General features: G+C 32.6%; 3 protein-coding genes across 3 annotated transcripts; all 3 read right to left on the bottom strand.

Moving 5' to 3' along the window:
* Positions 1-205: 205 nt before the first annotated feature.
* LOC132727149 (uncharacterized) lies at positions 206-5993 on the bottom strand. Its single transcript, XM_060712564.1, has 5 exons — positions 4811-5993; positions 3288-4137; positions 2311-2465; positions 1231-1469; positions 206-743 (listed from the first exon to the last, which is right to left on the bottom strand). Exons 1-5 carry the CDS (start codon positions 4949-4951, stop codon positions 572-574), a joined length of 1557 nt encoding a protein of 518 aa, XP_060568547.1. The 5' UTR covers positions 4952-5993; the 3' UTR covers positions 206-571.
* A 153-nt stretch (positions 5994-6146) lies between these two features.
* Positions 6147-10889, bottom strand: LOC132727150 (uncharacterized; the record flags this gene model as incomplete). The annotated part of the gene is given in 5 exon segments (XM_060712565.1): positions 6147-6387; positions 6783-6941; positions 8229-8406; positions 8894-8996; positions 10526-10889. Coding segments are annotated over 5 exon segments (645 nt in total). The 3' UTR covers positions 6147-6287.
* A 298-nt stretch (positions 10890-11187) lies between these two features.
* On the bottom strand, positions 11188-16955 carry LOC132727148 (uncharacterized). Its single transcript, XM_060712563.1, has 6 exons — positions 16434-16955; positions 15481-15670; positions 14753-14946; positions 13797-14309; positions 13378-13465; positions 11188-12886 (listed from the first exon to the last, which is right to left on the bottom strand). Exons 1-6 carry the CDS (start codon positions 16807-16809, stop codon positions 12340-12342), a joined length of 1908 nt encoding a protein of 635 aa, XP_060568546.1. The 5' UTR covers positions 16810-16955; the 3' UTR covers positions 11188-12339.
* Between the last annotated feature and the right edge of the window lie 3478 nt (positions 16956-20433).

Genomic DNA, 20433 nt, shown 5'->3' with positions numbered 1-20433 from the left:
ACAGAAAGTAAAGGATAATAGATTTCTTATATACTCGAAAAAAAAAATGGAATTTTTTATTCTTGCTTTTTGGTCGCCAGTGGTAAGCCAAGATGGTAGCATACATGTCATGTCTATTTGAAGGAATGGATATAAACAAACTAAGAAACTAAACAAATACAACAACTTATATAGTTTATGTATGATTTTATATAACAAAAAATACAAATATACAAATCAGAGAGTACCGTCCTGTGTTGCATGTCAATTCGGTGTTTTATAACATGTTGAAATATTTGCTTATATACATTTTTTTTTCATAGAAAAAAAATGCACTCAATTATCATCATAGTAAAAATTGCTCCAATAATACATGTTTATACACAACAGAAACAGACAGTTAATTGCCACATTGATAACTTATTAACATCAGCTCCTATCTTATTCAATTACACTACAAGTGATGGTGTATACAACCAAGAATTCTGAACACAGCAGTCCTTTCAACATGATCTAAGTTGTCCCTCGCTGCCTGTCCTAATTTCCTTTTATAAACCTGCTTTTTAATTCAAGTTTTGCACACGTCAGTAAATCAAGTTTTACCTCCTGAATCAGAGAACCATTGTGTTCTTGGTTTGATTTTCTCGACTACTTTCAGAATTTCCTTGTCGGTTTTTGCTCGATTTCTGTCACATAAGTGCTTCAAATTGGAGTAACATACTCGATAGTGATTTATCGTTGCTATAGAACCTTTCACTATAACTCTGAAACAAAAAGTTGGACACTTTATTACGTGTATATTCTTTATGCCTTGTACTCATGAATTAAATTGTTTCATATTAGGTAAAAATGAATCATAAAAATGGAATACAACAATCTCTAATTACTGTCCTATTCTTCTCTTATATATGACGGATAAAATGTGATCTTTCATAATGATGATGATGATGACGACGACGACGACGATGATGATGATGATAAACATTGATAATAATAAAAAGTTACAGTTAAAGAAATAAAATAATAGTAAAAATTATTATTTTTTTAGTAACAACGGCATCGACGACGTCGGCGATGATGATTTTATTAATTAAAACACATTTATAATAAAGGAAAGAAATTTAAACGAGTATGGATCTTAAGGACAAATAATAAGATCGTACATAAACCAATCTTTATAAAAAATAACATGTTACAATTATTTGCTTGTAGATTTGAGATAGTTTCTGATATTAGAACATAGAACATTACCTTTTGTAACCATTCTTTGGTGTGTATGTATGTGTATGGAAGAAGCTGTTAAATAAAACTCTCGACGGTAGGAGGATATTCTTTCTTCTGGCATAAATACCAGTAAATAATGGGGTCCGTTTTACAAACTTTTCCACAGTAGATCCGTTATGTGTACCGCTTATTCCCCATTTCTTATTGAAAATATAAGAATTAAATGTAAAACCGGCAGCACCAGGATAAGTTTTCGTCAAGTATGTCTGAAAGAATGTTGTTCATATAAATAAATTAATTAATTGTTATAAATATCGACATAATAAATTTTTGTATCCACTTGAAGGGGTCAAAGAAAGGCAGCAGGTACATTAACATACATTTTATGTCTTTTAAAATTGTATTATTATGTGTATAAATGAACAGATTTGAAGTCGCAGCGACATTGTTACTTTGCACATACATTAAGTTTTTTCTTCTTCAATGAATATGTGTAAGAAGTATTTTCAATGAAATTTGATTATGATAACATTTTATATATGTATGACACGTGTTCGTAAAGTTAGCCAGACAGCCAGAGCAGCCGGAACACTGTCCAGTTCATTATTCCGGCGGCCAAATTCAGGTACTTTACGACGAAAAACATGTAATGCTTTTTTAACAAGTAAGAATGATACTTAATTTTCTATTTTCAGCTTGAAGCTTAGGTTTTAGAAGAAAAAGAAAACGAATAGAAATCATTTTATAGCTACATCAGAAAAGTCTACATAATTACAGATAGGACTATTGGTATGTTGGTATAAGAGTTGTGGGCCTTTACACGTTTCAAATTTAACAAAGTAGACATTCCAACCATATTGCAAGTGTAAAAACAATTTCTTAACATTAATTCTGAATGTGGTTGAGTTATGAAACAGGCGGTAGCCACAGCTAACATACTATCTAACAAGCATAGTGCACATTTTATAATCTTTTAATGATTAATACATGGCAAAAAAGAGAGCTACCGACTGGCACAATTACGCGAACTAAGTGAAAACATTAAATTTATGAAACATGACCAGGAAATATCTAAGCGTTAGAAATTCAGGAGAAATTTTTAATTACCATCATGTTCTTCAGATTGTTGTGTTTTCGTGGCAGTAGATATTCGTCCAAGTCAATAATTGCAAAGTATGTGTAACCATGGAAACGAGAAAACATATCATAGACAAGAACTTGCTCGTCCTCCCAGAAAACGGGGACCTTCTGACCGACTTTTCCTGAAACCAAGTTATCATTATATAAGATTGTGCAGACAAAATAATATGAATGATGTTATGAAATCATCTTCGCCGTAACGAGTTAAACAACAAACTTAATATGCACAAAATTATTCTCGATGTACATGAACAATTCATTTCACAAGGTACAATACCATTGAATCAGAGAATAAAACGTAACAAAATTTATTGCTCTTGTGTTCGAAGTTATGTCCATAACGTGACCAGTGAATTCCTCATGGTAGCTCGCACTTTCCACATAAACAGGTTCAGTTCAACATAACCTTTAACATTTTCAAATTTACTGTTATATATACATGAATTTCGTGACCCTTTTAGTATAAACCTCCTCGAAGTATAGGTTAGAGTGCATATTTGGTGTTCTTCGTAAATAAGAAAGCTAAAAAGGAGCGGAGCTTGCGAAGCGACTGTAGCTTTCTTATTTACGAAGAACATCCAATATGCACTCTAACCGGCTTAGTGCTCCGCCCACTTGCGTTTTATAATATAAAACGTCCAGTTTATATAAAATCTGTTCTATTAAGATTTGTAACCTGAAAATTTGAAAAATCCTCGTCGGTGATTGGCTTAAAAAAATTGGCGAGCACTAATATACATTACGGATTTTCAACAAGGTCTTATTTGTTTATGTGTTACATACATAGCAAATTCATTTACACATATAAAATAAACAGAGATAGAATGTTGATGAATGTATTAAAAATGTTTTAAAAAATCCTCTTGTCATTCATGATATTCAATGAGAAAAATCTAAAATTAAACAATCAGAATAAAAATAATTAATCTTAAGTATATACATACGCAATCTTTTCATCGGGAAATTAAACTTTCTCCACTCTAGAACTCCCATGTTGTAATAATGTCCAAGAATTTTCTGTGTGTTTCTTCCGATGTTATAAGTAAATGTGAAAATCTTATCTACACCCATTTCAATGTAAAACTCTATCCAGTAAATCAGCGCCATATTGTCAATATTTCCATATAATAGTTTCAAGCATATCACCATGGAAACGGGTTTTGCTGGTATTTCAGGTAGTAAAGGCCTTATATATACTTGTTTGTTTTCCGGACATTGTTTCCTTAAAAACTGTAGCGTCACGCCCTTCACGTCACTCAGGGGTCCTTTTATTGGACATGCGATCTGGGTCCCTAAAAGCGGAATCCTTTTATTCTGATGAGTTCTCTTTGGATTCAAATATTCAGATATTTTCCCAGAATTCCGAAGCACGCAGCATTTAATGGGAATAGTTTTATGTATAATATAGTGCCAACCGTTCAACTTAATTTCTGCTTTATAGCCATTTCGTGACGTTGCATTAGACCCGATAGCTGACAGTATGAATATTTGTAGGTCCGACGATGTATAATAACTCCAATTATTACGAATTTCAAATTGTTTTGGGATTTTAGTTTCCAAATGTTCGCTGGTATTCAAACTGGTGTCTTTAGTATTTTCTTCAGCATTTCCTGTGCCAGTGTTGATAGTCCCGCGAAGTAAAGTGGAGACATTACTGAAATCTTCCTTGTGTCTCAGAGGTTTTAACAGCGTCGTGTTGTGACTCATACCGGAAGCTGTTTCATGAGCAACAAACGCAATGACGTCACGTATGAAATACGTCGTCCTATCGCTGAGAGATCCGTTGATGTACATCTGTGTAACAAAAATATTTTTAATTCAATTGAAATTCAAGGCATATTATGCATCAGAAACGAATACATTTTTACTTCTTTAGAAATGACAAAAACATGAGTTTAATAACGTTTAGATAATGGTTTTAGAGCGTGTCAGATTATTACCTGAAAAAGTAGTCTAATTTTGAAATATTTGCCATAAAAGTAGCAAAATGTAAACAAAGTAGCATTTTGACTTCCATCTTAATACTAAATCACTATAATTGTACTTATTGCCAATAAGCAACATAGGGAAAAAGATAGTTGCGATAATAAGAAACTGAATAACTCTTTAGAATACGATATAAGTACACAAATATAAACAGCTTTTGAGAAATAAAAAATAAAATAAAAGCATTTCTACGGCATAATGGGCCTACAACTGCATTTTGATACAACATAAAATCCAACTTTGTTTCACGCATTATCATTCTCATTATCATTACATGTACATGTATTATTATTTGGGTATTGATAATTTTACAGAAAAAAACCTAGGTTTATTTAAAACGTTATACTTTTTCATTCATAAACTTAATGTTAAGATAATTTCTCCAAAACACCATGTATTTCATTGTGGATTTATGTTAAACATCGTCAATAGCATTAAGAAAAACAATATAGAAAAAAAGAAACAAATATGTAAAACTTACTGTATGAATGTCGGGCGCAATATCTATATAAACAAAGGTGGACATTAAGCCAACAATGCCAAATAAAAGTAGTATATATCTAGAACATCTACCGCATGATTTAACTTCACATGGAATAATTCGTCTTAAACAACAACACATACTTTAACAGGAAGCTATTTAATTCATGTACACATGTCATTTAAATTATTATTATAATTGTTATGTATGTTTCGCGGCTATACTTAAGGTTTCTTTATCATCCATTATAACTATTTTATCTATAATGTACAAGTGGCTTCGGGCATAATTTGACAAACAAAATAAATGTTTTGTTATTGTTATATATATTGTATGAATGTACACTAGTAAATTGATCAAAATGCTAGATATTTAACGATATTTCAAAGTTACACATATGCTATTTTGTTTTTCATTCTAAGAGTGGTTAGAGTATTTGGAATATATTATTATTTACATTTATTTTCCAGATAAATACTTAAAAATATATCTTCTGTTGTTACAATCCGTTTTAACTCACAAAACATTTTTTAGAATAGGCGTAATATGGAAATTTCGAATATGTGTTTAGAATTCGAAATCGTATATAAAAATGTGCATAAAGACGTTTTTGTAAATATATGACAATTTATTTGGGTAATTTTATCTCTAACATCGAAATGAAATCATACGGTTCATTTCATTTGAAGCGATTTTTACTCCTGAAATTAGAGTTGTTGTCTTTGACTGAAATTTTAATATCAACACATGTTTGATTTAATTTTTATTTACGATTTATTATCATCTGTTGTCTTACATCTTTAATGAATTTTGTGAACCAGGGAAGAATGGATGTGATTTTATGTTTTATATCGGATAATGTCGGATATGCATGCCATCGCACGATAAAACTGGTTTCATTTATGCACCGAATTTTAACTGATATACAGGACTCCTTAAATCTATGCACCAAAAGGGGAAAGTAATCTGATCTGTGTTGTGACGGGATATGAAAGGCATTCGCTACATTATAGAAAGCAGAACAGAATAGAACAGAATCGAATCGAATAGAAAAGAATGGAATTTAAAATGTCCTTGAAATTACCTAAAATAAGCAACAAAATAAAATTCAAAGCCTGGTAATCAAAACATGTTTTCATCCTGCGAAATTTAAATAAATGCTATAAAACACTTTTCATTCCATGAAAATGTCTATTTGGAAACTGAAGCAACACGAAAGTCCTTAAAAGCCTTGTGTTTGGTTGATTAATAATATAATTCTTTCTATCATAAGGTTGCATACTCAGTACTGTATACTCTACACCCAGTTTTTTAACTGGCATAAAAGAAAATGTGAAAATGTCACCAAAACGTTTTATTCCAAAATTGTTCCCATGTTAATACAGATGAATAACGTAATCTCAATTGCATGCTTTTGATAGCATAATATCGTGTCAATCAGTATTTTCATATCGTCGCACTAATGCTCTTTTCGTTTCTATTTGCATATTACGCCAGCGGGCGGAAGAAATGTTCCTTTTTCGAGTTTGCCCTCTTCAAATGATATAAAAACATTTTCCTCTTCTTGTACCAACAGCCTACAGAAAAAAGTATGACTAATGTAAATGTGTATTTATGCAAATTTATAATAAATTAGTTGATTATCATACAGTCAAATTTATGTTTCTGTAAACAACAAATGGATAGTACGATCTTTGCTGGGCGTCTATGTTAATTGTAAGGACATGGTTTCCACGTCAGAACTCTGTGTAGAGGTATTCTCTAGAACAGGTTTGGCTGCACTTTATATAATTATTATATATAGTTTATCACTAAACTATTGTATACTTTAAGCAACTATGCATGGGTCGTTTGAAGCAAAGTTGCATTCAGATAATTTGTAAAAAAAATAAAATGAGTTGTTTTTTAATCATTTATCAGACGGCAAACATGTAATTGTAGCAATAAATAATGACGCATCTGAAATACTTACTTATAAGGTAAATCATTCGTGGCATGGAAGTAATAATCTAATGTGAAGAGAAAGAATTCAGATCTCCAGTGATTATAAGTTGTAAAATTATCATGTGCTTCTTCTATAAACTCTAGATCCGGATATAGTGGACTGTTAGGGAACTTGTTGTAAATTGTGCTGCAAATAACAATTATAATAGACTAGCACTTTCATATTAACATTTTCGGTCACTGTTGTCAATTTGCATACATAACGCAGGCTTAGACCGATATTGTTGTATCTCTTTATTTAAATTCCGTCCATAACGAATGTTAGAATTGAGCCAATCAGAATCAATGCATAGATATAGGGCAAAATGCCTTGTTTTCTAGGCGTATGTTGCTTTTAACACGTACAGCACGAGAAAAGAGATGACGTATATTGACGTCTGCTTCAAAGTTGTAAATCTAAAACCTTCTTTGTCTTCTAATAGTCAATTATTCCTAGAAATTAACACTCTCTTTTTTCTTTAATAGCGCCAATTAGCATTCATTAAAGTGTTAAGGAAACAAAAAAATAATGAATCTTTCAAAACATGGAAATACTAATTAAAACACTACCAACTATATGTACCTAATACAACCATATAAAATGTTCAAAATTTTTATATATAATACATACATGCTTTGCAATTCACATATTGAAAACTATTGTTCTCTATTCTTTTTATTCAAATTTTAAATTTACATACTGGTCGGAGACCATCAATCGGACACTTTTGGAACATTTTTCCATACAGATTTCATAATTTTTAACCTAGAGACCAAAATCTTTAACACAGTTCAGCTAGGTTCTACTCCTAACTAACAAACTAGTTTGTTTATTTCTGATTGTATCAACACTTATATCTGAGGCTCGACAAGGAGGGTATCAAAATGACCTAAATTGTCTACACTACAGTACCATGTGTCCGGACAGATATGTACAAGACGGGATTTAATTCAGATAAAAGCTTGGGTGTTTTGATTTTTGATTTTTAACATGATATACAATATGTCAGCAACAAATGCTGAAGTTTTGGATATTCTATTATTTCCTCTGCAAATGATTATAGCTGGTATATGAGGTCAGATATTGCTTTTTGACCCCCTAATTTCAACGTCAACATTCTTGAAATAGGCATTAAAATATTACCATTTACGGATGTTGAAATAAATTTATTTACTTAATTTTAGAAGAATCAGAATTTTATTGTTGATAAAAAAGTAACTGACAACCACTGAACAAAGTAAATACTAAATTAAGCATTTTCGGGGCTGTCCGGGTTTGGTGGTTGTCCGGTTTTGGTGGTCCCCAACCAGTAACAAACCGCTGAAAACATTTTTTTCTGTACATGTTAGACGGAGTAAATTTTTTAATGTTAAACATATATCTTGAGACGCGCCTTTTTAATGGAATGAAAGTTTTAAAATATTGTATATTTACGTGACTGTACACGACCGGAAGGGAGGCTCTGGAGAGGGGAACAGGTTCAGCATCTTGCCGATATCATACAAGTATATAAATATATAGAGAGGAGGCCCGTACTGCGAACACGCGTAGTTAAAGTCTTCTACTTGATTGATATACTGCTGTAATAACTCAGCTTCACTTTGATTTAAACCTGTAAAAAAATAAGAGATTCTCAAACGTTAATGGAATCCCGTAATTTTAAAGAGACTTTCATATATATCTTTTATGACTAAACTTTCCAGCAAGCTTACGGAAGGTTAGTGGTTTAACTCCGTAGTGGAAAGTCAAACATTTATATGTCTATGGCATTTACAGTATAGGTGTAACTTGAACGCCACTCATCATAAGATTGATAACGAAGATCTTAAATAGAGATAATCTAAAAATGGTTGTTGCTTTGGAATATATGCGACAAACGAATTATTTCATAAATAATATATCTTACATATTACTCTGTTGTTGTTTTTTATCAAACTGTGTCTCTGTCATATTTGTATTTTGAAAATGACCAAAGGCAATTTATATATATCTACAATGTTGATAAAACGATGATAACAAGATGTTTTGTTTATGTCTCTGTTTTAATGAACACATATGTCTCTGAGACATGCATAAATAATATACAAGGTTTTACACACCTTTTGGTACACCATAACTGTCAAGTCTCATATGTCTGGAATCCTGGTCAACATACCAACCAGCCTTGATAAACTCACGTGGGCTCTGTACGTTAACGCATGACTGTAATGAAAGATATTAGCGACAATGACGTTTTTTAATTATGCATACAATGTATTTGTAACGTGGATTTTTATTGGACTAAAGACTTGTGTTTATTATTTATATATATATATATATATATATATATATATATATATATATATATATATATATATATATATATATATATATATATATATATATATATATATATATATATATATATATATATATATATATATATATATATACAGCTATTGAAAAACAATGCAATTGTGCTGTATTATAAAAACGTACTAGTAAAAACGGGTGCAATTATAGCCCTTGCAACGGTCTGGTTAAATATACTACTGAACTGAAAGCCGGTGCTAGGAGGCCTGAGGAATTTTGCACATTTTCATTAGACTCTTTCAAACCGAGTCTGCAAAATTACATCTAATTTTGTTGTGATTTATGCTTCCGATGAACCACTCTTTCATTTTCTTTATAATACTGCACTTTTGTTACGTCTCTTTTCATTGCATAATCGTGACATTTAGATAGTTTTATATACACGGCTGCTGATATCTCTTCTCTATTTCTTTGAATGAAAAGGAAAGTTGCCGTATTATAAATTCGTTATAAAGAAACTTGACAGGTTATATGGCCATATATAAGCAGCTGTTTGCAATTAATCCTCGCATAGCAAATCGGGTTATATGTACAAGCAACTGTTTATTTGTACACATTTGTATTGACAATGAGTGACTGAATACCTATGAATTACTTCACAATTTGATAAATAAGGGGCAAACAAGATGTAAGATGTTAATTGTTTTTACAAAAAAATCTAGATTGATATGCAACAGCATAACGTTGATTTTGATTTTTAATTTAATCAGGAAATATTTTCATATAGAAATATAAATAAGCTGTTGAGGTCAGTCACACTAGCTACATTTTAAAATTAACGAGATTTCAAGCTTATTTATTCCTTTAATATTTAAATGATTTGTTGTTTTCAGATTCTGAACTTGAATATTAAACTATATCTAATCAGTGATTAGAATATGGGCAAGTTAGTTGAGGAAAATAAAATCCGGCATGTTAACACATTGATTAATGTGGTTTTGTTCCCTGCACCCCATCCAAACTTCATCCATACTTTAAAGCTGATAAAATCTCGGCTCATGTGCGTCCTTTCTTAAAAATGCATATTTTCTTAGTGATTAAATATTGACCAGTCATTTATATTAACTTACTCAGAAATGTGAATATTTTTCTTGCATCTCATCAGAAATTTATCCATTTTTAATCCATGACAACATAATGGTTCATGCGAGTCAGAGATATAAACTGTCAACAAGCAGTTATGATATATAGGGAAAAAACACAGACAAGATCTGCAAATCTCCAATAGAAGCGACGCAAAGAGAGGCCACTGCGTCGGAGTTTGAAGATCTGCTAGAACCTGCTAGTGAATTATTTTTACTATTATTATAAGTCCGACATAGGTACTTGTACATTATTTGTAGTATTTTTTAGTATATATCTGGTAATAGAAGAGTTACCTTGTAAACAGATGGCCATGTGGGCAAGGGTGGTACGCTATGCACCCTGGTTACAAGTCCGAATGTTATCCATGTTAAAATTGTTCTACTGAACACGGTAGCCATTGATGATTGACGTGTTTGATTTTGGTGACAATAATATTGAGTGAAGATAATATACCAATCATGTATATACTACAGTGATAGACTATGGACTGTTAATTTACTATATATAGATATGATATCCGCAGTGATAAAGTCCTTATTACACGCTATTATCATATTTATCAATTATATTTTCTCGCAATATGTAGTTGTCCAAATCAAAATCATAACTATTTTACTCTGGTCTTTAAACATATAAAAATGTTTGAAATGAAAACTACTGCGCCTGTAACATTTCAGAATATTTTATTATTTAAAAATAATAAGTGATTTTTTATAAGCCATGGTTAATATAATAATAAGATAATATATCGGATATAACTATATAACTATTAATCACGTAAATTCTGTTATACCAGAGACATAGTTAATGCACTAAGTTGTTGTTGTTGTTGTTATTGATGTTGTTGTTCTGTTAAGTGCTGCATTTACTGTCAGTTCTTTTAAAGTCTTAAATTGTTTAGTACATGCAAAAATCTATTCATAACTAGGAAAAATAAAATAACTAATACACTATATTGTGGTCAAACTATTTTATTAAGCATGCATGATGAGAGAAAAGATTCATTCAGGTTTTCGATATTTTGTTACCAAGGAAATTAATACATCATGAACAGCTCTTCAAGATTGTTACTATATACTATATAAGTATCTAAACACCAAAAATGATGCATAAAGCAAAAAGGTGATACAATATATAGGAGCCGCGTCACGACAAAACCAACATAGTGCGTTTGCGGCCAGCATGGATCAAGAACAGCCTGCGCACCCGCGCAGTCTGATCAGGACCCATGCTGTCCGCTATCAGTTTCTCTACAACTCCTGGTAAGATCCTCGTACATATCTGTTTCTCAACCATAGAAACACATGCAGGTTTAAATCTATTTTTAGTAACCATCCTTGAATATTCTGTCAAAAAGTTACATGATGTTATTATTTATGGAATGACAACTAGTGCAATGCAAAGACTAAAATTAAAAGCGCGCAGGAGCCTTTTTTTAAGGAGCAAATATTATTATGAAAATTTACAACATTTGTCTTCGTCTGCATCTTCAACATGAAGAAACAGTCCAAAACATGGTATAAATGTAATTATATTTATAACAGTAAGCTGTGAATGATCAGTTTCACTATTAAGTAATAAAAGTGCCCTAAGTAATTCAGGTATAACAAGTTTGTGCTATAAGCATGACTGTTTAATAAGAATTCGCAAAGAAAGAGGATAAAATAGCATCATCTACTTTCTATATAATACTATAGTATAAACCTTCTTGACTTGCACTAAATTAGTTCTCCCCAATATAATTAAACGCATTTTACCCAGGTTTTATTACCATGTTAATTTCATAAGATAGGTACGAAAAACGTATATGTATAAGAAACCTTTTAAAACAGTAACGTCTAAAATATAGTTTAACTTAATGAATTAATAAAAAACATTAGTCCGTGAAAGAAAGAAATCCCACATATATAATAAATAGAACCACGTTTCTCTAACAATTCTGTATATTTCACTACGCTACATTTTTTTTACAGAAACTAACAAAAATAAATAAATAGAAACGGAGAAATAAATAGAATAAATTACACATTGAGACATAGTTTTTTTCCCTCAGTTAAGCGGTCATGATATAAGGATAAGTAAGTTTTAATCCACTTCCGGTATTTACTCATTTAATATGACGTGTTACGCCGACGTTGTTGTCATATCCGGTACTATATTCTCTCTCGGTATCTTTGCGCCGTGGTGGTCGTACGATGTTACATTCATCACATCTATTTGTGGCCTTTTCAGAAATGGCATAGTTACTGCTGAGGAGGCAATTTTCGCTGTGCAGGTTTTTTGGCTTATTGTCGTCTGCATCGAAACTCTGGTGCACATCAATGACGGCAATCTCACAATTGTTTCCAGGAACTTTGGTCTGAGTCTTCAGGACGATTTTATCATACGAATCAGGGATATCATCGTTGTCATCTTCACTGGTGGCAACGTTACTGCTTCTAATGACTTTCATTTTAGCCTGGGAATCCATTCTTTCACATTCGTCATGAGTTCCAACAGCAGGGTTTACACAACCTTCTCTATGTGCATCCACGTCTGCAACAGTTGCATAAATAGATTCGCCGTCAGAAGCTACTTCCCAACCTTTCCCATACGTCTCACTGGCACTTCCGCCGGAAGCGTAAACTTCTTCCTCCCGCTTTATTCTCTGACGTCTGAAGAAAAAAAATCCCTTTATTATTTTTATGATTACAGCTGGTATTGCAATCTTTTGCTTTTATTACTTACGACATTGTTACCGGAGTGTTGTATTTGTAATGTACATATTTAGACTGTACAACACAAATAAAGATCTGTCATTTAGGTGAGTTACAGAGACCATTGTCCGTTAAAGATATGTGAAAATTGCAAACTTGCTGCGTGTAAATAAATGTACAAAGCTATTATTCCCATTCTTATAATTCGTAATAGATAAAATTGTAAATCATTAAAAAAAACCCGTTCTGTGCGAGATTCGAACACACGACGACCCGTTTATAGACGGAAACATTAAAAAGATCTGAATTAGAGACAAATATGTCAGTGTATGTGAAGTGATTGACTGTACGTTACACTAGCTGTATACAGGAAATGATAAGTTGTAAATAAGTATAGCTAATTTATATGTATCAGAACATCAAGCGTCATAAAACTGTTTCAAACTCACTTTCTGTAATTATGAAGAAACAGGATTCCAACCGAACCCAAAATGAGGACAGCCCCTATCCCGGCAAAAACCAGTGCCACCATACCACCTGTAATAAGATATATCAAAACCATGGCTTTGCTCGAATTAATTAGATCAATATAGTAAATATTAAGAAACGCTTTTAAATGTATTGTGAAGTTTAAAGGCTAATTTGGCAGGGTAAATTCATACATGCATATAATTACTCTTATGTTTCTTTTTCTATAAATCATTTATAACAAATATTGAAATATATATTTTGTTTGTCCTTTTGAATGAAATTATACCATGCTTTATATAAAACGCTACTTAGGTAGTGATCTAGTGGTATAATGGTATTTACTATATAATCAATAGAAACCTATTATGCAAACGCAAATGGCAATGCAATTATTTACCGGAAGTTTGGTTCTCAGCGTTCGTCTTTTCTACAGAAGATTCACCATCTGCCACAACTTTTCCTGCATTATTTTTCTTTGGCGGTCTTCGACCAGCGCCACCTTGCGGTCGTCCTCGATTCCGGTTGTTTTCGTTCTTTTTTGGCTGATTCTTTACTGGCGGCTTATTTTCCGCCACATGTTGCGTTGCCTTCTCCGAGGGATTTACAAATGATGGCGATTGCACGAATGTATTCATTGGCAAATTTACTTTCAGGGTAGGTTCTTGATTTCTAGTTACAGGTGGGTCGCTTGCAATTTTAATATTCCATGTTGGTTTAGGGCCGGAAGCGGTGGGTGTTGGAAACTGGGGCATCATTGGCATCATGGGCATCCCAAATCCGGGACGGAACGGCATGGTTCCCTCGTTTTTCCTTGTTTCCGGTGCTGGCGGTCTCTGGAGAAGTTTCAGGCCCTTAGTGTCAACTTTTCCACATTCTAACTCGATCATAGGTTTATTACCTATGTTGTCGGCTAAAACATGAAGATATACATGTGTATTACTGTGACGTTATAATCAGAATGATATTTCTTCTGATCATGATCATCTGTATCTATTTTTAACATCAAATAAGTATTTATATTAACATAAAAAAGAAAACTTGAATCTGTTAACGTTGTCGACATAGAATAAAGTAATAGCCGAGAATTTATTTTAGTAACTACGTTATAAAGTTACTGTCACATTTATTTGCGCTGCAGTTTTTAAGAATGGATGCACGATCGCTATGCTTTATCACTTTACATCATCGAAGTGTCTAATTGCTTTATTATTGATCATTGTTGTACTATAAAAGTACAAAGAAGGCATACGTTAATACCCTAGCCAGAAAAGGATTCAACGGTTTCTGAAACAGCTATTGTCTTTATAAATCAATGTATTCTATTAATTCTAAGTAGAGTACACTATATTTTACCCGTAAACCTTGCCAGCAATCCTTGCTTCTTCATTGGCCCTCCAGATGCGTAGCTAATTCGAACAGCGCCCTGTAACCATCTACCGCCCACGTGCTGTTTCCCGCAAACTTCTATCTCTTTATCTATACCAGTCTGGTTAATGTTCTTCTTACTCTCCACCAGAACAAAATCATACGGACACTGGTCACCTTGGCTGTATTAAAAATATAATTATAATTGTATTTTTTATAAACAAGTTCTTGATAAATAATTTCAGACCAAAGTCAAATGACCTATTGGAAATAACTGTGAATAATTAGAATAAATCATTTTATTTGAAAATTAAACAAATCCCCAGGATAGCCGAGAAATTGTTTCTTCACAAGATGTGTTGTTTTTCAAACTTATGATAAAGATGAATATTTCCGAAATACAATGATATCTTTAATCCATAAAGAGTCTATATGTTCTATTGGACCTTTTCAGTGTTTACAGTTTTATGTAAATTGGCTAACTTGTTATCCAATTGCTACACTGATATAATACATAATCACTGGTTGACCTGGTTGCACAAAAGAACACATGGTTATGTTTGTGATACTGTTTGTGAACAGTTGACCTAGAAATAAATGGAAAAGGTGGGGCTAAATGTTCCGCTACAGAAAACCGTAAAGGTCCATAGGCAAGTGCGCTCTCAGTGGTGACGAGGCAATATTTAAAACAAGAGGATAAGTGTGTAAAGTCTGACCTTGACAGTTGAGTCTGTAGATAGTCCATGTACATATCAGCCCCGTCCTTTGACCTCATAATACACTCACACATCTGAACCCCTGACATTCCGGTGCTCGACGTGCCCAGATACCCAGGTGATGTTATTATGACGGACGCCCCACGTGCCACTGTATTCACGCTCTCGCATATCTCGAATGTCGCCCAAGCTAAAATGTTAATGCCCGAGTAAATATATTAAAGAAAGAAAAAAGTCACAATGTATTAATAATACTCACGTCCATGAAACGAAACTCGAATATTTTAATACTTAAAGTGACATGCGAGCTTGGCATGAATGATAAATTATTTTGAGGCCCATGGAATCCATCTGAATTCATAAAAAAGAGTGGGACAGTCATTTTTATTTTAGGCAGATTCATATTTTTTCCTAAACATTTTCCATTATCAATTGTTGTTCAATCACTATTTTAACAGTCAATCTTCTTAATTATATAGTCAATTCAGCTCAACTTGACAATGAAACAATGAGTATAATGTCACTAAAAATTAAATCTGTTTGAATTATTTATACATATACAAACATAAGTAATTCTAAAATATTCCCTCCCACTTCATACATCAATTACAGGTGAACAACAGTGTTTGCAAATTACTGAAATGAATGTAAAACATCATTAGTTAAAATTGTTGAAATATATAGCCTGTAGCAACAAAATCATTCGGTCTGCTAAAAGCACAGGAAAATACTTTTTAAAAGAAACAATTAAAATAGAGTAATCCCAGTTGGAGAAGAAATGATAGTATTTTGTCTTGTTCAGAATAAATCAATTTCTGTTTGATCGACAATAAAAATAGCATCCGAACTGTTATCGTCTGCTTCCATGATGAAAATAGTCATACAAGGAACAACTTGCCTTCCCCGTCTACCACGCATCCACTTGCACAACTCGGTAGATTGATTTTACTTACTATCTACACATTCGTATTCTACAAGCATATAAGTGCTGGGACGTCCACAACTCAAAAACTTAGGCTGTAATGAATTGATAGAGCATGTAGATCCGCCATTACATTTCTTTGCCAACTGTTCGCCGTTTTCAAAAACTTCTTTGCAAAACGGAACGCTCTGACAAGTCCCAGGAAATGTGCTCACTCCAAACCTGATTCGCTTAACCAAAATGCTTCCTCTATTTCCCTTAGGACAAAAGAGTTTCCCTGTTACAGAAGCGCCACCGCCGAACCCTCCCATCCCACCAAAGCCTTCACCAGCCTCTCCGAATCCTCCTCCAAATTCATCTGGCTCCATACCACCAAACCCAAATCCTTCAAATTCGTCTGGTTCCATACCACCAAATCCAAACCCATCTCCACCGAAGCCCTCGCCACCGAATGAATCACCACCGAAGCCAAAATTGTCGTTACCAAATCCATACGAAGCCACACATTCTGACCTTGTGTCAGCTCCTACAATATAGAGAAAACACTATATCAATAAAAACACACTACTTTCCAGTATATTGAATTAATAAATCCCTACTATGACCTTTTATTTGAATAACAATAGAATTAACCACAAACAACAACTTCGAAAAGAAAGTTCTAGTAATGCAACAGAAACTATGAACATTGATATTATAAGTTATCTGAAATAATATTATAAGAAATAATATATAAGAAATTCCCAGAATGCAGTTACGTGTAAAATGGAAATGTAAACCAACATATAAAGCATAGCGTAACAATTAAGAGAATGAATTACATGCATTTTGATACATTTGATACATTGAGTAGTGATGTTAATAATGAAAGAAATATGCAACTAAGGAGGTAAAGTTTTTAAATAAAATTTGGAAAAGGGGAACTCCCTCGGAAGCAATGAAAGCAACAAAATTTCATGAAAATTGCTGGCTCGATTTGATGAGGAATAATTGGAAAAATTAAATATGCCTGACCTGACGCCACCTTCCCCCCCCCAGCACCGTTTAAACATCCGTGCAGGTTAATTTTGCTTTACTATCCATTCACAATTTTACTAACTGGATAACATATTTCATGCTCAAAGTGAACCTATTTTGTATGATATTTTGCAATTTTGTAAGTTTCTTTTTTTAAGATTATTTAAAAGCTGCATTTACATTATGTCTGATGCCAGAGGTGCGTAGTTAGATTATCAGTTGCGTGTGTCGGATGTTAGCAACTTGCATTCTTGACAGAAGTACAAGCTTTTAGTGTCCACTATTAATACAAGTAATGAAAGTGACAAAATGTTGAAAAAAGATTATAATTATGTCTAATGCTTTGATGTATTGTCTTAATAAGCTTCCTTCGTAAAATAAAGTGCTTATTATAAGTATTAGTATTGTTCGACTTTTATCATTATAAAAGATGAAATGTTGAAAGAAAAGAGGTTGACAGTCATGTTAACAATTAACCATTACTCGTGGGAATATGTTGAAAATCTTGCGCTGAATGTGAATGTGTATGTAAAAAAATGTAGGTAGATGTGTTTGTTAATATATCATTACATAAAATGTCTAGAGTAGATAAAATTTAAGTAGCATGCCTGTCGAAAAAAAAAATTCATTAGGTGGTCGTTACTATGTTTCTTACAATTTTGTTTCAACAACAATAGGTACACTGTTTTAACATCCCGACTAAATAACTATCGCTATATATTGATTACAACCATCAATTTTATGAATACAGTTGGTACGTGACCTTGGCTTAAAACATATAGTAAAGAAAGTAAACAAGCTTTTGGCATGGTATCTGAACTTTGGTTACGGGTACAAAACCTCCGCAAGGTTTATGTTGTTGAAACACATATACTTAATGTCAGACACTGCCAGGCTCGTGAGACGATCACGTGATATCAGTACTGACATAATTAAAATAATTGCGGTTTTGACATACATGGAATACATGTATATAGAAAATCTCTCGCCGATATCATTTTACATTAATAATATTAATCTTATTTCACCTAAACGAGAATGTGTTTAAATATAATAAAACAAAAGACTCATATAATCAAAGTACTTTAAGTCCTGATGGAAGGCCAGTTTTGAATTTTCTAAGATTATTTATCAATATAGTTCAAACCCTTTAGCTCTTACTCGAAGATTTATTTCCCTGGTGACTTATATCCTTTAGTTCTTACTCGAAAATTTATTTCCCTCGAGGCTCTGGGTGGCAAGAAATAAGTCCGAGTAAAGTCATTCAAAAATAAGGCTTCTTGACCCAGACCTCTCAGTGACTATATGACACTACGGTATTGTACAAATCAGAAAAAAATAATTATTGCTGTCTACATGCTGGGGTTAAGACTGAGGGCCTCGAAGTAGGAACCCCGCTGAGACTATTACACTCACCGTCATTCGGCATCGATTAAGTGTTTGCACTTGCGACCAGGTGGTACAGCCAGAGCAACATTAGTTTATTTTTAGTATTACAAGTAGAGAAACTGATAGCGAACAGCATGGATCCTGATCAGACTGCGCGGATGCGCAGGCTGGTCTGGATCCATGCTGGTCGCAATCGCACTATGTTGGTTTTGTCATGACGTGTCTCATATAATGAATCATTCAAGCAGTTTTTTTATGACACGCCAAAATTTATTATTTTAAACAAACATCTTTGCACATATCTTTGTAATTTACTTAAATGTCACCGAACTATATTCTCCCGTGTGTGGATATTGTTGATGTGGTTAATAAGCAAGAGGAAGCGGTGATATAAATTATTAGAAACGAAATAGAGCTGATAAACTACAATCATATGAGATATGAGCATTGTATTAAAGGAGAAGTAAAAGTCAACATTCAGTTTTGCCGTATTTTCATTTCTGATTCGTCATAAAATGAAAGTAAACGACAGACAGAACTCAAATTATTAAATAGAAATATTTTTTCGCAGCAGATCTGCCATTTTTCGAGTATTTGGGATGAATGATAAAAATCTTGATAAAATGAAAGTCGTTCGACTTTTCGTCCATGAAGCACGCGCAATTAGAGATGGCGTTAATCAGCTACCATAGAAAATTCGACCATGTGACAGTCACTAAGGAAGGAAAGAGGAGTACGCTGTTTAAGCTAATTTAAAACGTTCCTATCTATTCGACACATTTATAATCTGTTCAGGAAACGATGATATCACCTCTTGTATAAATACGTCATGTATCATTAACAATTAGATTACATGTTTAAGTACAAATGATGACATCCGCATTTAGCGGGAAAAGTTACAAAATAAAATGTCATTTATAAGTACTACTTAAGATTATATTGTGGAGACAATCAAGTGCACTTTAAACTTTTTCCTTCTAGCAATTAAGAGATGAGTTAAGGTGAATGAACTTAGTCGATTATTTGTTAAGAAACATATTTATGCAGCTATTCAGATAGCTTTTCTACAGTCTATTTATAAAGAAAATGATCATAATAACAAAGTAAAAAGGGGATTTAAAAATGTATTTGAAAATATTCTTTCAATGCATTTAGATGTAAGTGTATTATAAGTGATAATTAAGAATGAATGAAATCTGATGCTGGATAAAGTAATAATGTTTCGTTACATTTTAACTCGGCATCTAACGCTTTAAATACATCCGGACACCTTCAAATTGTTCTTATATTCAAACAAGTTTGAAACGAAACGCTGCTTTGCAATCATTACATTACGCACATTTCTCGAAACATGACAACCAATTTTATCAACTTTGTATGATATTAATTGGCTATGTTATAGTGACATATACTATAGTAACTAAAGTACATGTATAGCGATTATGAATTTATAAACTCATACATGTATAAAGTATAAGGTTATGGCACGTGCAATGTAATATGGAATATAATTGCCTCTACTTGATGTACTTGAATGCTTAGATTTAAATTTTAAGTGCACGTTTTTAAAAACCAAAAAATACTTTAAATTATAAATTTCCTTGGACCAAACTAGGGGTTTTTTA

Source organism: Ruditapes philippinarum, unplaced genomic scaffold (assembly GCF_026571515.1).
Source record: "Ruditapes philippinarum isolate M1 unplaced genomic scaffold, ASM2657151v2 ctg1084_1_1_1_1, whole genome shotgun sequence".
Taxonomy (NCBI): Eukaryota; Metazoa; Mollusca; class Bivalvia; order Venerida; family Veneridae; genus Ruditapes; species Ruditapes philippinarum.
The sequence above is the reverse complement of the archived record's forward strand: the minus strand, read 5'-3'. Positions and strand labels throughout refer to the sequence as shown.